Genomic DNA, 14069 nt, shown 5'->3' with positions numbered 1-14069 from the left:
GAAGTTTGAACAGGATACGAAAACGGATAGGAAGCCAGTGAAGCGACTTGAGGAGAGGGGTAGTATGAGTAAAGCGACCCTGGCGGAAGACGAGACGGGCAGCAGAGTTTTGAACCGATTGGAGAGGGGAAAGGTGACTAAGTGGGAGGCCAGCAAGAAGCAGATTCCCCGCCCTTCTTTTTCATTCTATCACCTCCTCCATTCCCTTCTTTCCCATTCACCATTCTCATCTCTTTACTCTTCATTTTCACTTCTTTCCCCCCTTACCTCTTACTCTTCCGCTCTTTTCCCTTACTATAACTCTCACAGTCTCACCTCTCTCCTCCCCTCCTTCTTCCCTTCACTGTCTCACCCCTCTTCTCCCCTCTTTCTTCCCTTCACTCTCTCATCCCTCTTCTCCCCTCCCTCTCTCCCCCTCCCTTCCACTCACTCTCTCAGCCCCTGCCTTCCAAACACTTACCTACCATATGTTTTTGATCTTCTGCTGACAGGGCCTACCTCTCCATCGCTCGCTGTTTTCAGTAACACAGAGTAACCAGCTCCATTTCCACTTGACAGACTAGAAAACGGTAACCCTGCCAACCTTTCCATTGCCACCATCATGATGGCAAAGAAAAACATTCCTCCACAGGCCGTGTCCGACCATAGGATGGAAAAATATGGCATATTGGGAGAACAAGTTTCATGGGTCAAGTTCTGCACGTAGGTCACTGTCTGGAAATCAAAGTACAAAAGATCCACATTGAACTAGTCTCAAAGTATTAAACATGCCATTAATACCCGATGTGTATGTTTTCTAATACAGAAACAGCAATGTACTGCTCTTTTCTTATTATGTGACTTATTGATCCTTCTCAGGGCATATGGTTGATGTACATGTGGTCACATCAAATGCCATAACCTAGCACTAGACTGTAGGCATTAATATATAATAGGGTCAAAATTAAGCATAGTTTAAACCATGCCAGGAGCCAATATTCAGCGGCACTTAACCAGGCAAAGCAGCTGAATATCGGCTCTGACTTTCCCCAACAACACTCACCATTTAATGCTGGAGTGGTTCAGGAGTGGAGTTGAGAAGAAGCCAGGAGTTATGAGGGCACTGGTCATATTCAGTGCTCTGCTGGCATAGCTAACCAGGTGTATAGAACCACGCAAAGGCAGCCAGAACTTTATCTAGTTAACTATGTGGCTTCAACACGGAGGGGGAGATGCACAAAACTTCTCTACAGCTCCGGAAAAAAATAAGAGTGGAGCACTGATATTTTTTTAGCGATCAATGCAAATTATATGCACGCTTTAGTGTTGAGCATTGGTCGGTAAAGGGCTTGGAACTTTCTGGCCCATGCCCATAAGAGCTGTGCGGTAGATGCAGCTCTTGTGCACAAGTCCAGCGAAGGGGGTAAGCAAGAAAATGTTTTGGTGGTGGCTGGAAGTAGAAAGCGATGGGGTAAGTATGCAGGGGAGAGACAAGACAACTATCCCCTACAAACACACAATGTAACTTGTATGTATGCATGTCACACAACTCTTATAGACTGCAGAAGATATACTTTGGCTGTCTTCCCTAGCACTCAGCATTGCGAGATTAAATACTTCTGTGTTGAATGCCCCTTCCTGTAAAGTGGGGCAGAAGATGTACTCAGGAGGTGCCGGTAGGTTTTAGTCATTAGGGCAGGGAGTTTCCATGCGCTGTTGTTCTGAGCATTGCATGGAATTGCTAATGAGCTCGTTTTAATACAATCAAGCTCATTAGCATAAAGTCTCTGTGCATTAGCAGCAAAAAAAAAAAGTTTCATTTACACCGGCTAAAACCTGTCTAAATGAAACACTGCAAACCCAGTTTTCTTTGAGCACTGGGTCCTGAATAGAAGTTATAATGATATAACCAAAGACCCGGATATTCAGGGTTAGTGCATGGATATGGTCTGAATAACACTCAAGTAGACACTGTGAAGTCCAAAACAAGTGTTTATTCAAACAAGTTCTGACGTGGCCATGTTTCGCCAATAAGGCTGCATCAGGGGTAAACATAAACAACTAACCAGGGCTTCACAGGTGTTGCCCTGGTAACGTCACTAAACATCCAAGATGAGTTGAATGCAGCTTCTTATCAACGGAGGGCAGAGCAACAGCTTCACCTTGATGGATATGGTCCGACACTGAACATCCAAGTCTAATTTAGCTGGTGCCTGGTGGTGGGACTGCTACCATATGAATATTGACCTGAACCACTGCCATATGAGAAGAAGAATATAAAGGAACATTCAACAGCTTTATTCCTTTCCACTCAATTTTCATTTTTACAATTTGTCAAAAAGTTCTTGGGAGCCCTCTTTAATGCATCAGTACACAGAACAAAGCAGTGCATTAACATAGTGCTACATGGAAGCAGTAGATCTGATTTACTCTGGAACATCCCTATTGTTTACCCCACCCCCTTTTTTTCCTTAATTATTGGACTTCTTCCCCTCTTCCCTCACTGTTGTATGTCTTTCATGTTACACTTATTATAACTAATGACATTGTAAGCTGCCTAGATGGTGTCACCAATTGGCGGGTTAGTAAATTCAGAATAAACTTGAAACTAGATGCAGTTCTATTTCATAAATATTCATTGTTGAATAGTGATATCCTGAAAACCTTATCAGCCAATAGTCCTAGCTGGTATAAAATTAGCAGGATGAAATCATTGCATACTGACTTGCACTGCACTGTGTACGATACTTAGGCTTTAAAAGAATTATTTTAGCTGTAATTTGGCAAATCGGCTCAAAGGTGCTATAGCTGGGTAGATGCTATGCTCTGTGCTTAGACCGGGAGCTGCTGCATTCAGACCTGGCAGGTTTTAGGACCCACCAGGAAGCCATCATTGAACTAGAGCACTGCATCTCCCCTCTCCAGGCACGAGAAGCGGGCTGGCTGCAGCCCCAGATCCTAGCTCTGGTCCAGTAGTTACCTACAATAGCTGCAGTAGGGCTGGGGGAGTGATCGAGGGGACTGGGGAGGAAGGAGCCCCGACTAGCGTTCATTGAACAACAAATCCCATTCGGATTCTCATTGAGGATCACAAGAGCAAGCCTCGGACGCTTGAAACTAGAGGATTTACAGCAGCACCCTTTTATTCTTTCCTGTGAGCCAGAGCTGAACTACTTTTGCCTGGCCACACACTGCACCGTCCATCTGTATTCAGTTCAGTGCAGGCAATTGAGGGGGCGCCTGAAACATATTCATCAGAAAAGGGGGAAAAAAATTCTGCCCTTCCATTATGGACGTTGAAGTTGAATCCTACCTTGGCAAAGAGAAATCCTCTATCATGCGGAAGAGAGCTGCCCTGCTCAGGAAAGGATGCAGCTTTGAAATACAAAGGTATGTGCCAAATGCCAGCACAGGGTTGTTAGGATTTCTTGTTTTTATCTGTATGGTGTATAACATAATCTGCTTCGGACAGTTTGCATTAATTAAAAAACTGGAAAGACAGTGACATCTTGCATTACTGTAAGGTACAAAATGTTCACAGACTTGTTTACCTGTTAGGTAGATTTAAAAAAGAGCTAACTAGGGAAAGTGAGTCGCACGCTGATACGTACATTTTCAGTCTTCTCAAATTAGGCGCCTGGCTTTCCTAGCACGCGCAAAGTTGTTCTCATAAAAAAGGGGCATGTTTTTGATGTGGGTGCCTAGAAGGCATACCACTAACATTACAACCATATTTTACTATGTGCCCGTGAATGTTTATACACGTGACAGCCTGATTTTCAAACTTGTACACATGTAACTTATGTTTGAAAATGGCATTGTTTCCCGTGAGCTTGATTGCACACAGGCAAATGTAGTTAGGCTCCTTATTGAAAAAGTACCCTTAAATCAGGGGCTTACAACCCAGTCCTCAGGACATACGTATCCAGTCAGGTTTTCAGCCTACCCACAATGAATATGCATGAGATACATTCGCATGCAAATAGATCTCATGCATATTCATTGCAGGTATCCTGAAAATCTGACTGGCTAGGTGTACCTTGAGAACTAGGTTGAGAACCCCTGCCCTAAATGATTATTTGTATCTAATATAAATGTATGGCTTTATATGTATGTGCGTGTGTGTGATTTTTACATTGTAATTCTTTATGTGGTCAATAACCAAAATGCAGAATATCAAACTGAACCAGGGAATACACAAAAATTAATATAGCTACCTGTAGTTTTTATGTATTTTGGGGGATTACTGCAAAAAAACTTATTTAATCATAACAGGATTCCAAACATATTTTAAGACAAGTATTAAAATGCATTGTTGAAGGTCCCGCAACACTGTTGGGGAAAGAGACTGCACAGCTGTATAAAAACCTGCTAGGATAGCTGCATTGAAACCATATGTTTTGAGGCTTATTTTCACAAATATATACTTCTGTTAGAAAGACATGTATGCATGTCACACAGTTCTTATAGACTGCAGAATATGTACCTTGGCTGTCTTCCTTAGCACTCAGCATTCCGAGATTAAATACTTCTATGTTGGGTGCCCCTTTCTCTAAAGTGAACACAATTCTGATTTCTCTGTCTACCTCCTGTACATATGGTGTGTCCCTTTTAAAGAAGCACTAGTTTTTCTTGTTGTAATAGGCAGTAGATTAAAATGCAGGAGGTTATGCATCTTTCTGGGCTCTTGCTATTTCAGTTCCCGCCAAACAAATGAAAACAGAGCCCAGTGTTTATGTCTTAAAGATCCCTGGGATCACTGTAGTTTCCCACTAAATACAGCTTTTTCAGTCTTTGAATTAACGTTTCCAGTTCTCTTCTTACTGCTATCTGGGTGTTTGTACATGTGTCAACTGTACTCCACGCTACAACTGCCTGTAAAACAAGTGTTTGCAGTGCTATTACACTTAAATATCAATGTTTTCATTCTGTGGTACAAGGTAGAGAGAATAGCCAAGAACCACTTAGTGAGCTGCAGGGCAGTGTAATCTGCTTGAGGAGGACTTGAGAAGCTAAGGGAGACTTTTTTTTATAAAATCTTCTGAGTATCCGGAGTGCTCTGGATAGATCATATGCTCAGGAAGAGCCAGAAGTAGGGAGGGTTCTCAGCTTTCTTGCGGTGTAATCCTAAATCATGTTTAAAAAAGCAGCAAAGACACAACATTAGAGAAGTATCTGAAAACAAAAATAGAGCTCTGAAATATCATTCTTCAGTATAATGTCAAAAGCATTCAGAACCTAAAAAGACAAAGTTGGACATTTACTCTTGGCATGGTCTTGGATTTTTGACCTGAGATCTTTGGTTTGTGGTGTGATTATTTGCATCCATGTATAGGGCCTTCCTAAAAAGCTCAGGGATATTTGTAGAAATAAAGGTCTACATATTACGAAATGCAGGGCCATAATATTAACAGAGAAGCGTTTACAGTTTTGTTCCAAAATGGTCTCCTTGGAGGAAAGCACTTACAAACAGAATAAGTCCTTGTCTTATAAACAGAAAGCAGAGCTGAAAGTCTAACTTGGCAGGGTAAGAGGTCTGTTTTACTACTTTGATAACTAAAAACCAAGCTGCTCCAAATCATTATTGCTTTATCAATCTGCTGTGAAATTACATTTTTATTTCGTTCTGAGAAAACTTCCTTCATATACTGTAGACGGTTGTCTAACAGTACTCATGGGTCATAATCATAAGGAGAAAGTGGTTAGATTAGAGATTGGAAAAAGCTTTAAAGATGTGGTAAGTATATGAAATGGAATAAGGTGGGAAGAGAGAATAAGAGCAGACAAGGAGCTGGATCTACAAGATAGTTTGCAATGGGATCAACTGAAGAGGAATGGAAATCATAGGGTTAAAAGTAGGGGTGGAAAAGAGGATCCCAGTAAGAAAGTGTTATTCAAAATATTAAACCAAATTTAAGAGTCTGGAGTAGAGCTGTACTGAATAGCATATTTTACTATTCTGCCGAATACGAATAATAAATATTTGGCTTAATTTGAATACTGAATACAAATAATGGACATAACATAACAAATTATAACAGAAACAACATGAAATCAGAGCTCAAATGTTTATTTCAGTAGGCGTTAGCACAGTAGAGCCCCGGATTATTCATATTTGAATTTAAATCACTATTCGGCCGAATAGGAATATTTATTTATTTATTTATTTAATTTATTTGTTACATTTGTACCCTACATTTTCCTACCTATTTGCAGGCTCAATGTATAATCCCATATAATAATTCTCACCTTCAACGTTCTATGTGTCTTGCTGCCTGTGTTCGTGACTTCTTCGGAGTTGGTCTGCTAGGCTCCGTAACACAGGCTGACATCAGCAAACACATTATGACGTCAACATCAGAACCCGGGGTTAAAAAAAACCCCATGCTTCACAGCTGATCCAACCCCCCCCTTCCAAAACTGCCATACAGCTTGACAGCAACACACAAAAAAAGGCTTGAGCCTGCCTGATGCCACTGACGCGCTCAACAGCTGCCCTCCCAAAACACCTGGGGGGGGGGGGTGCAACATGACACCCCCCTCGGTGCATCAACTCCCCCCTCGGCGCATCACCCAAGCCCCCCCCCGAGTGCATTCTTGCCTGCCATGTGCACGCTGCTGGGGGGTGTCGGTTTCGCTGGTTCCCTGCTCCTTCTGCCCCGGAACAGGAAGTAACCTGTTCCGGGGCAGAGGGAGCAAGGAACCAGCAGAGCCGACACCTCCCCAGCGGCGTGCACCTGGGGCAGACCGCCCCCACCACCCCACCCTTGCTACACCACTGATCAAGGGGAAGATGCTGGATAGAGGAGTAGAGAGGATAGGGAAGACAGGAGATACTGCATCATGGAAGGATGGAAAGAAAGGAAATATGCTTGCTCAGGGAGAGAAGGGTAGATAGTAGACATGGTGGGAATAGGGTGATAGAAGGGAGATGCTGAATTGGGATGGGGAAGAGAGAGAGAGAGGGAGGGAGGGGGACCCTGAAACTCGGAGGGAGGGAGGGGATGACCCTGGACCTAACACTGTCCGTGTTTCGGTGGTAAAACCACCTACTTCAGGGGTCATAAATCAGCTATAGTAATAAAACAAGGTAGGCTGTGCTTTCCTTTATTAGTTTTCCACAAGCAAAACTTTTTTTTAGGTATCCTTTCTCTACCTTGTTGAATTTGTTTTAAAGCCTATGGTGCTTTTATGATTTTGTTCCTTGATCTGTTCATGTGACTAATTAGTTTTATAAATGTTTTATTATTTGCATCCCTGTCACTGTATTAATATGCACTTTGTTTTATACTGAGTTTTATTTTTTAGACACTGTTTTTTGACTGTTTCTTATAGTTGTATTATTATACTTATATTTATTTACTCCTATTCACTTGATATTTTATTTACTTCTATTTACTTGATATTTTTATATCTTAATTTATAACATCACTCTGTACTTATCATTCCGTTAATGCCGATCGCCATTGCGACATAATGTAAGCCACATTGAGCCTGCAAATAGGTGGGAAAATGTGGGATACAAATGTAGCAAATAAATAAATACTAGTTTTAGTTATATGACTCTTTCATTTTATTGTTATATCTTTCTTTCATATGTACATACATTTTTTACTTTATGATATTTGATACTGGTTTAATTGTGACCCTTGAAGCAGGTTGTTTTACCACTGAAACACAGACCATGTTAGGTACAATTACTGATGGTTTGAATAAAGGACTGTTTGACTTTATCCCATTGGCTGGTTGAGTTTTGTGGCATCCTCTACTCTTGCTTTGTGTTTTTGGCTTCAAATATAAGTTTAGCAGCAATAATACCACCCATGCCCAACAAATTATAATTTTATCTTGATTATTTGGCAGAAGGACTTTGCATGATAAAGGTGAAGAACTGTTGATTTCTTGAAAACAAAGAAGCTTGTTTACTAAAGTATGCAAAGCAGTTAACGTGTGAAGTGGCACATGCTAGCTGTTAGTGCATGAGCATGGTACCATTAATGCACTGGTATGACAGTGCATGCTAATTCTCATGTTAACAGCATAGCATGATATAGGGTAGGGAATGGATGGGTTATGAGTGGGAAATGGGTATGGACTGTGCATTGCAGTTAGTACATGATGCTTTGCTCCATGCTTTCAATTGTGTGGTTTGCATGGATGCAATTATTGCTTAAATGGGAGGCTGCAAGTGCATTCACACTAAGGGCTGGATTCTTTATAAGATGCAGTGAGTAGCACACATTGAAATGGGTGCACGGCGAATTTACACACATTACTTATTTGAGTAACAAGCCAATCAGTGATGGTAATTGGCCAATAACAACCAATTACCATCTCTAATTGACAATAATTGGAATTTATGTGCGCTTCTTTTTCGGCATATTCTAAAAAAAAAAAGGCGCACATAAATTCCAATGTACGTAGCTGAAAAGGGGGCACAGCCATGAGAGGAGTGTGGGCATGTCAGGAGCTGTTACTCAAATTTACATGCTTTGTTATAGAATTTGGGGGAACATGCTTACATTTAGGTGCAGGTATTTACCAGGTTTTCAGTGGCGTAAATGGTCATGCCTAAATGTAGACGTTCCACAGAGGTGGAAACAAACGGAGCAGATCAGTAGTTGATACAAGCAAATCTTTATTCTAGAGTTTCAACCTAATGCAATCCCAACACAGGCCGTGTTTCGCCCACAAGGGGACTGCGTCAAGGGGCTATGTGATGTAAATAATGATCTCCACCACCAAAAAAACTTTGTAGAGTATATAAATCTTCAACACAAAAAAATTAATGCCTGTGAGGACGCTGCCATCTCCTGGAGAGCGTTTGTGTTTGCTGTGCAGCGATTGTGCTGGTTGTTTCCCCTATGGTGCCTTGACCATTTTGAGCATTCATTTTTTTTGTGTGTTGAAGATTTATATACACTGCAAAGTTTTTTGGTGGTGAAGATCAGTATTTACATCACATAGCCCCTGATGCAGCCCCCTTGTGGGTAAAACATGGCCTGTGTTGGGCATTGCATTAGGTTGAAACTCTACAACAAAGATTTTCTTGTATCAACTACTGATCTGCTCTGTTTGTTTCCACATTGGAGTTTGCGGATCAGCTGCCTTGTTGCTTCTTGGGCAAGTTCCATGGATCTATGCGCTAGTCTGTACATTGCACCCAACTTTAAATGTGTTATATAGAATAGTACTGCGTTAATCAGGCAGGTCTAGATTTTAGACATCATTTACAGAATCTGACCCTAATTGTATGGTAAAGTATTTTTCTGAGTGGTAGCTCTATGAAAATACCCCAACAGTTAGTACACAGGCTTTGCACTTACTGCTCATTAAGTTTTGCATTTTGGCAGTCTTTCACTAATCTGTGCACTCATGCTAATGTCTACTATGCATTAAAATCAGCAGCATGGTATAAGATCTGCACTAGCTGCCTAACACGTGTAGAGGTGGGAGCCGGGCATGACTTGGGTGGGTTGGAAGAGTGGCTGACTATGACAGCTAGCACATGTTCCTAAGATTTAAACATTTTTCAGCCATAATGGAACAAAATAAAACTGTCTAGGACTAAAACTAAGACATTTTGAGCTAGAACTTTCTTTATAACGAATAAGGCACAAAAAGGTGGCCTAAATGACCAGGTGACCACTGGAGGGAATCGGAGGTGACCCCCAAATGCCCCCCTAGTGGTCACTAACCCCCTCCCACCCCCCCCAAAACAAGGGAATACAAATATAACTTACCAGCCTCTATGACTGCTGCAGATGTTAAAGTCAGGTCTATAAGAGCAGCATGCAGGTCCCTGGAGTAGTGTAGTGGTTGATGCAGTGCACTATGGAGTGGGGGACTCAGATCCCTATCTCCCTCTATCTGTCACACTTGTGGTGGAAGCTGTGACCCCTCAAACTCATCAAAACCTTACTGTACCCATATATAGGTGCCCCCTTCACCCACAAGGGCTATTGTAGCGCTGTACAGTGGGGGGTAGTGGGTTTTGGAGGTCTCAGGGGATAAGATAAGGGAGCAAAGGTGAGATGTGTACTTGGGAACATTTTTATGAAGTGCACAGAAGTGCCCTCTAGGGTGCCCCATTGCTCTCCTGAGATGTCTGGGGGACCAGTCTACTAAAAATGCTGATTGCTCCTACATCCCAATGGCATGAATCTCTACGTTTTGCACTTATTATTTTTTTTTCCAAAAATGGACCAAAAAACAAAATGTCTAAAGTACAAAATCTTGTTCGAAACTGTATTTTCGAAAAAAAAAAAAAAAAAAAAAAAAGATAGACATTTTTCTTTATCTAAAATGACCTTCTTGCCTATTCAGATTTTGGACATTTTGTGCAAAACATCCAAAGTTGGACTTAGACGTCATATTGAAAATGTCCCTCTTGATCTTCTATTGCCAGCTAAGTCAGGTAGAGAAAAATAGTCAAGAAACACAACGTCCCTCATCGTCTGCTGAAAATGTTCTCACAAAATGATTTCCTCTGTACACATGAACACAGTACACTGGAATTATTTCTAATTTAGCACCAACTTCCATCTTACATAGTTATGAACTTTACATAACATCCTAAATAGTCTTTTGAGTCCAGGCCCAGATTTTTGTATAAGCTAGACAAGCTACAGCTTAGGCCAGTGGTTCCGAAACCTGTTCTGGGGAAACCCCTGCCAATCAGTTTTTCTGGATATCCACACACTGAATATGCATGAGAGACATCTGCATGCAGTTGAGGCAGTGCATGCAAATCATTCTCATCAATATTCATTGCAGATATCCTGAAAACCTGACTGGCTGGGGTTCCCCCAGGACAGGCTTTGGAACCACTGGTTTAGTGCCTCAGATTACAAAGGGCCTTACACTTCATTAGCATGGAAAAATATTAAACCTAAACTTCCTACTTAATCGAGGAGGGAGGGGGCCTCTTAAATGTTACAGTTTAGGGGTCACAATACATATAAATCCGGTTATGTGTGTGATGTAGGACAGCAAACTGAGATGTGCTAAATGGGCATCATTATTTTCCTGACAGATTTAATGATTTTTGGCTGTGTGAAACAGTATTGAACTACAGCAAGCCTGGCAGAAAGCATTGTGGCATACTTACAAGTCACATAGTGCTGCTTGAAAAAATAAATGCCAGAATAACTGCTTGTGGTGTGTACATTCACTGGTTGTCCATGACATACTAGACTAAATTACACAAAATATGTCAACTAGCAAGTTATAGAACAGAACGTGTTGGACTAACTCAATATGCCTCTGGTGAGTTTTCAAGAATTTTCTTCCCTTCATTGGGTCAAGTATTTAAAGCACCAATCACTATAAACTTGCAGGCGTAAGCAAGCCATGACTCTTATTCCATTGATTGCAGCAAAGCTGCCTGTGGAATCTTCTGTCACGTCCTAGATATATGCTTAAACTTTGGCCAGAGTTTGATGGCTTGGAATATATGTGATGACTCTAAAGTTAAATAACTGACCTTTGTTTAGTTAAGCCCAATTGACTGTATGAATGCTTAGCATTAGACAGAGACTCTTCGACCCTGATAAATGCGTCTTGGCATCCAGTGACTGGTAAGAGGGCAAGGTCCATGGGCAGGTTTCTCACAGGGCATGGCCTCTGGATTCATGAAAACACAAGGCAGAGTCTTCTGTCAGTAACAATCAGTTTCCCTTCATTTTGAGCCCTCCAGTGCTGGTGACTTCCAGGCCTTTGCTGCCCGTACCTAGAACCTAAGGAGAGAACAAGAAAGCAGAGGAACCCTAATGGAGACACAAACACAGGGCACTCATCGATGAGTAAGGCTGAGGTCCAGCAGATAATAAAGCAGGATCCAGCAAGAAACAGGCAGTCAAAGCACACCAACTAGTGCACAACAAGCTCTGGCAAGGAAACCGAACAGTGACTTATGTTTATCCAGACAGGAGCAATATGGCCTCTGGCAGGAAACAGCAGTCATCCAGTGAACAGACAAGGTCAGCCTGCCAGGTGAGGTATACTGACATCAACTGGTAGGAGGTCAGAACTTCATCAGTAGAACCCTCCCAGAAGCTGATCTCCATGCAGGCCAGTAACATAAACTCACATTATGCTGTAGCAATATGCAATGTATTTCTTGTTGAGTTTTCATGAATGGAAAACTGTAACAGCCCTTGGCTATAGATCTGAGAAAGATAATACTTGAATACAATATTTAACATCGTTGAATGGACAAGCCTTCATGACAACCTCTGGTCTCACTTGTCTTATAATACATGTCTTTCATGAGGTGCTGTTTAATTCATTCCTTGACTCAGTAGAAGTCCATGGAGCAGCTGTGTACAAAGTTCAGCACATGTATCATGGCTACATGGGCATGAATGAGTGTTTCCACACTAAAATATACTAGGATTTGGTTGATGTCTGTCTGTCTATCTATCTATCTATCTATCTATCTATCTATCTATCTATCTATCTATCTATCTATCTATCTATCTATCTATCTATCTATCTATCTATCTATCTATCTATCTATCTATCTATCTATCTATCTAAGTATAGGCATAGTCTACACAGCTGTACCCTCTCAGTTGAATATTACCGCTTAGTGGCTAACCCAATCACCAGGAATGTCGTGAGACATAGCTGGTTAGCGCCAATATTCATTGACTGACTAGCTAAGTTATAGCGGCCAGATAGAGTCGTTCAAATAGCAGGTCTATCTTTGGCCACTATAACTTAACTGGTCAGCCAATAAATATTGGCATAACCGGCTATGATTTAGTGGCCAAAAGAAACCCTGGAAATTGAATGATGGTCGTTGGATATGGCCCCAGCATTGAATTTCCGGGTTCACCACCGACCACCTGTGGCTCCCTCACGTGGTCTGAATATCGGCCCCATAGATTCTGTGTTCTGCCACAATTTAGATAATCTTGAAGAGGTGGCAATCTGGATGAGATGCTATTAAGAATAAGACTTATTTTTCAGTTCAATACAGTACATCCACATCGTTTAAATAAAGAACTAGATCTTTCAGTTTATTTTTGATTTATAAGTTCAACTTCATGTTTTATTTAATTATATTTATAACCATATATTTTCAGTTCAGAAGCACTTTTTATGTATTGTATTGTTTTTACCAGTGCAGTACTCTGGTGTTCCTTTATTTGCAATGTAGTAATCGTCTATGGATATTTTTCATTTTATCATCATTTATATATTTATTATTTTTCATTAAGAACCCTTTTATTATTTGTCAAATACTAGGAAAAAAGGCCCGTTTCTGACACAAATGAAATGGGCGCTAGCAAGGTTTTCCTCGGAGTGTGTGTGTTTTACAGAGTGTGTGTGAGAGTGAGTGTGTGATAGAGAGAGAGTGAATTTGTGAGTGTGTGTGACAGAGAGAGTGAGACTGTGTGCGAGAGTGTGTGTGTGTGTGTGAGAATGAGAGTGTGTGCCAGGGGCCCCCTCCCCCCTCCCTCCCAGTTTCAGGGTCCGCCTGCCGGTCCTCCCTCCCAGGGTTGTTGCCCCCTCTCCCTCCCAGTTTCAGGGTCCGCCTGGCCCCCCTCCAAGTTCCAGGGTTGTTGCACCCCCTCTCTCCCTCCCTCCCAGTTCCAGGGTAGTTGCCCCCCTCTCCCCCCCTCCAGCCACCCTACGATGTTTAAGTGAAAGATTAGGGAGCTGTAAGTGTATGTGTGTGTGTGTGTGAGAATGAGAGTGTGTGCCAGGGGCCCCCTCCCTCCCTCCCAGTTTCATGGTCCGCCCGACCCCTCCAAGTTCCAGGGACCGCCCTCCCTCCCACCCACCCAGTTCTAGGGTCGTTGCCCCCTCTCCCCCTCCCTCCCAGTTTCAGGGTCCACCTGGCCCCCCTCCAAGTTCCAGGGTCTGGTCCCACCTCCAAGTTCTAGGGTCCGCCCTTCCACCCACCCAGTTCTAGGGTTGTTGCCCCCTCTCTCCCTCCCAGTTCCAGGCTAGTTGCCCCCCCTCTTCCCTCCCCCAGCCACCCTGCGATGTTTAATTGAAAAATTAGGCAGCTGTGTAGTGTAACAAAACGCACTTGCAACTTTGTGAAGCTGACTCCGTGGCTTCATTGAAGTGAAGGG

At 42.2% G+C, this 14069-nt stretch overlaps 1 protein-coding gene across 1 annotated transcript in view; it reads left to right on the top strand.

The window, feature by feature from the left end:
• The first annotated feature begins 2991 nt into the window (after positions 1-2991).
• The window catches only part of GARNL3 (GTPase activating Rap/RanGAP domain like 3), a 456591-nt gene continuing 445513 nt past the window's right edge, over positions 2992-14069 (top strand). The window contains exon 1 of the mRNA XM_030207543.1: positions 2992-3369. Coding sequence (XP_030063403.1) covers positions 3269-3369 — 101 coding nt within the window. The 5' untranslated portion in view covers positions 2992-3268. The remainder of the gene's footprint in view (positions 3370-14069) is intronic.

Source organism: Microcaecilia unicolor, chromosome 6, assembly GCF_901765095.1.
Source record: "Microcaecilia unicolor chromosome 6, aMicUni1.1, whole genome shotgun sequence".
Lineage (NCBI taxonomy): Eukaryota > Metazoa > Chordata > Amphibia > Gymnophiona > Siphonopidae > Microcaecilia > Microcaecilia unicolor.
Note: the sequence above shows the minus strand (reverse complement) of the source record. Positions and strands in the feature narration are given on the sequence as shown.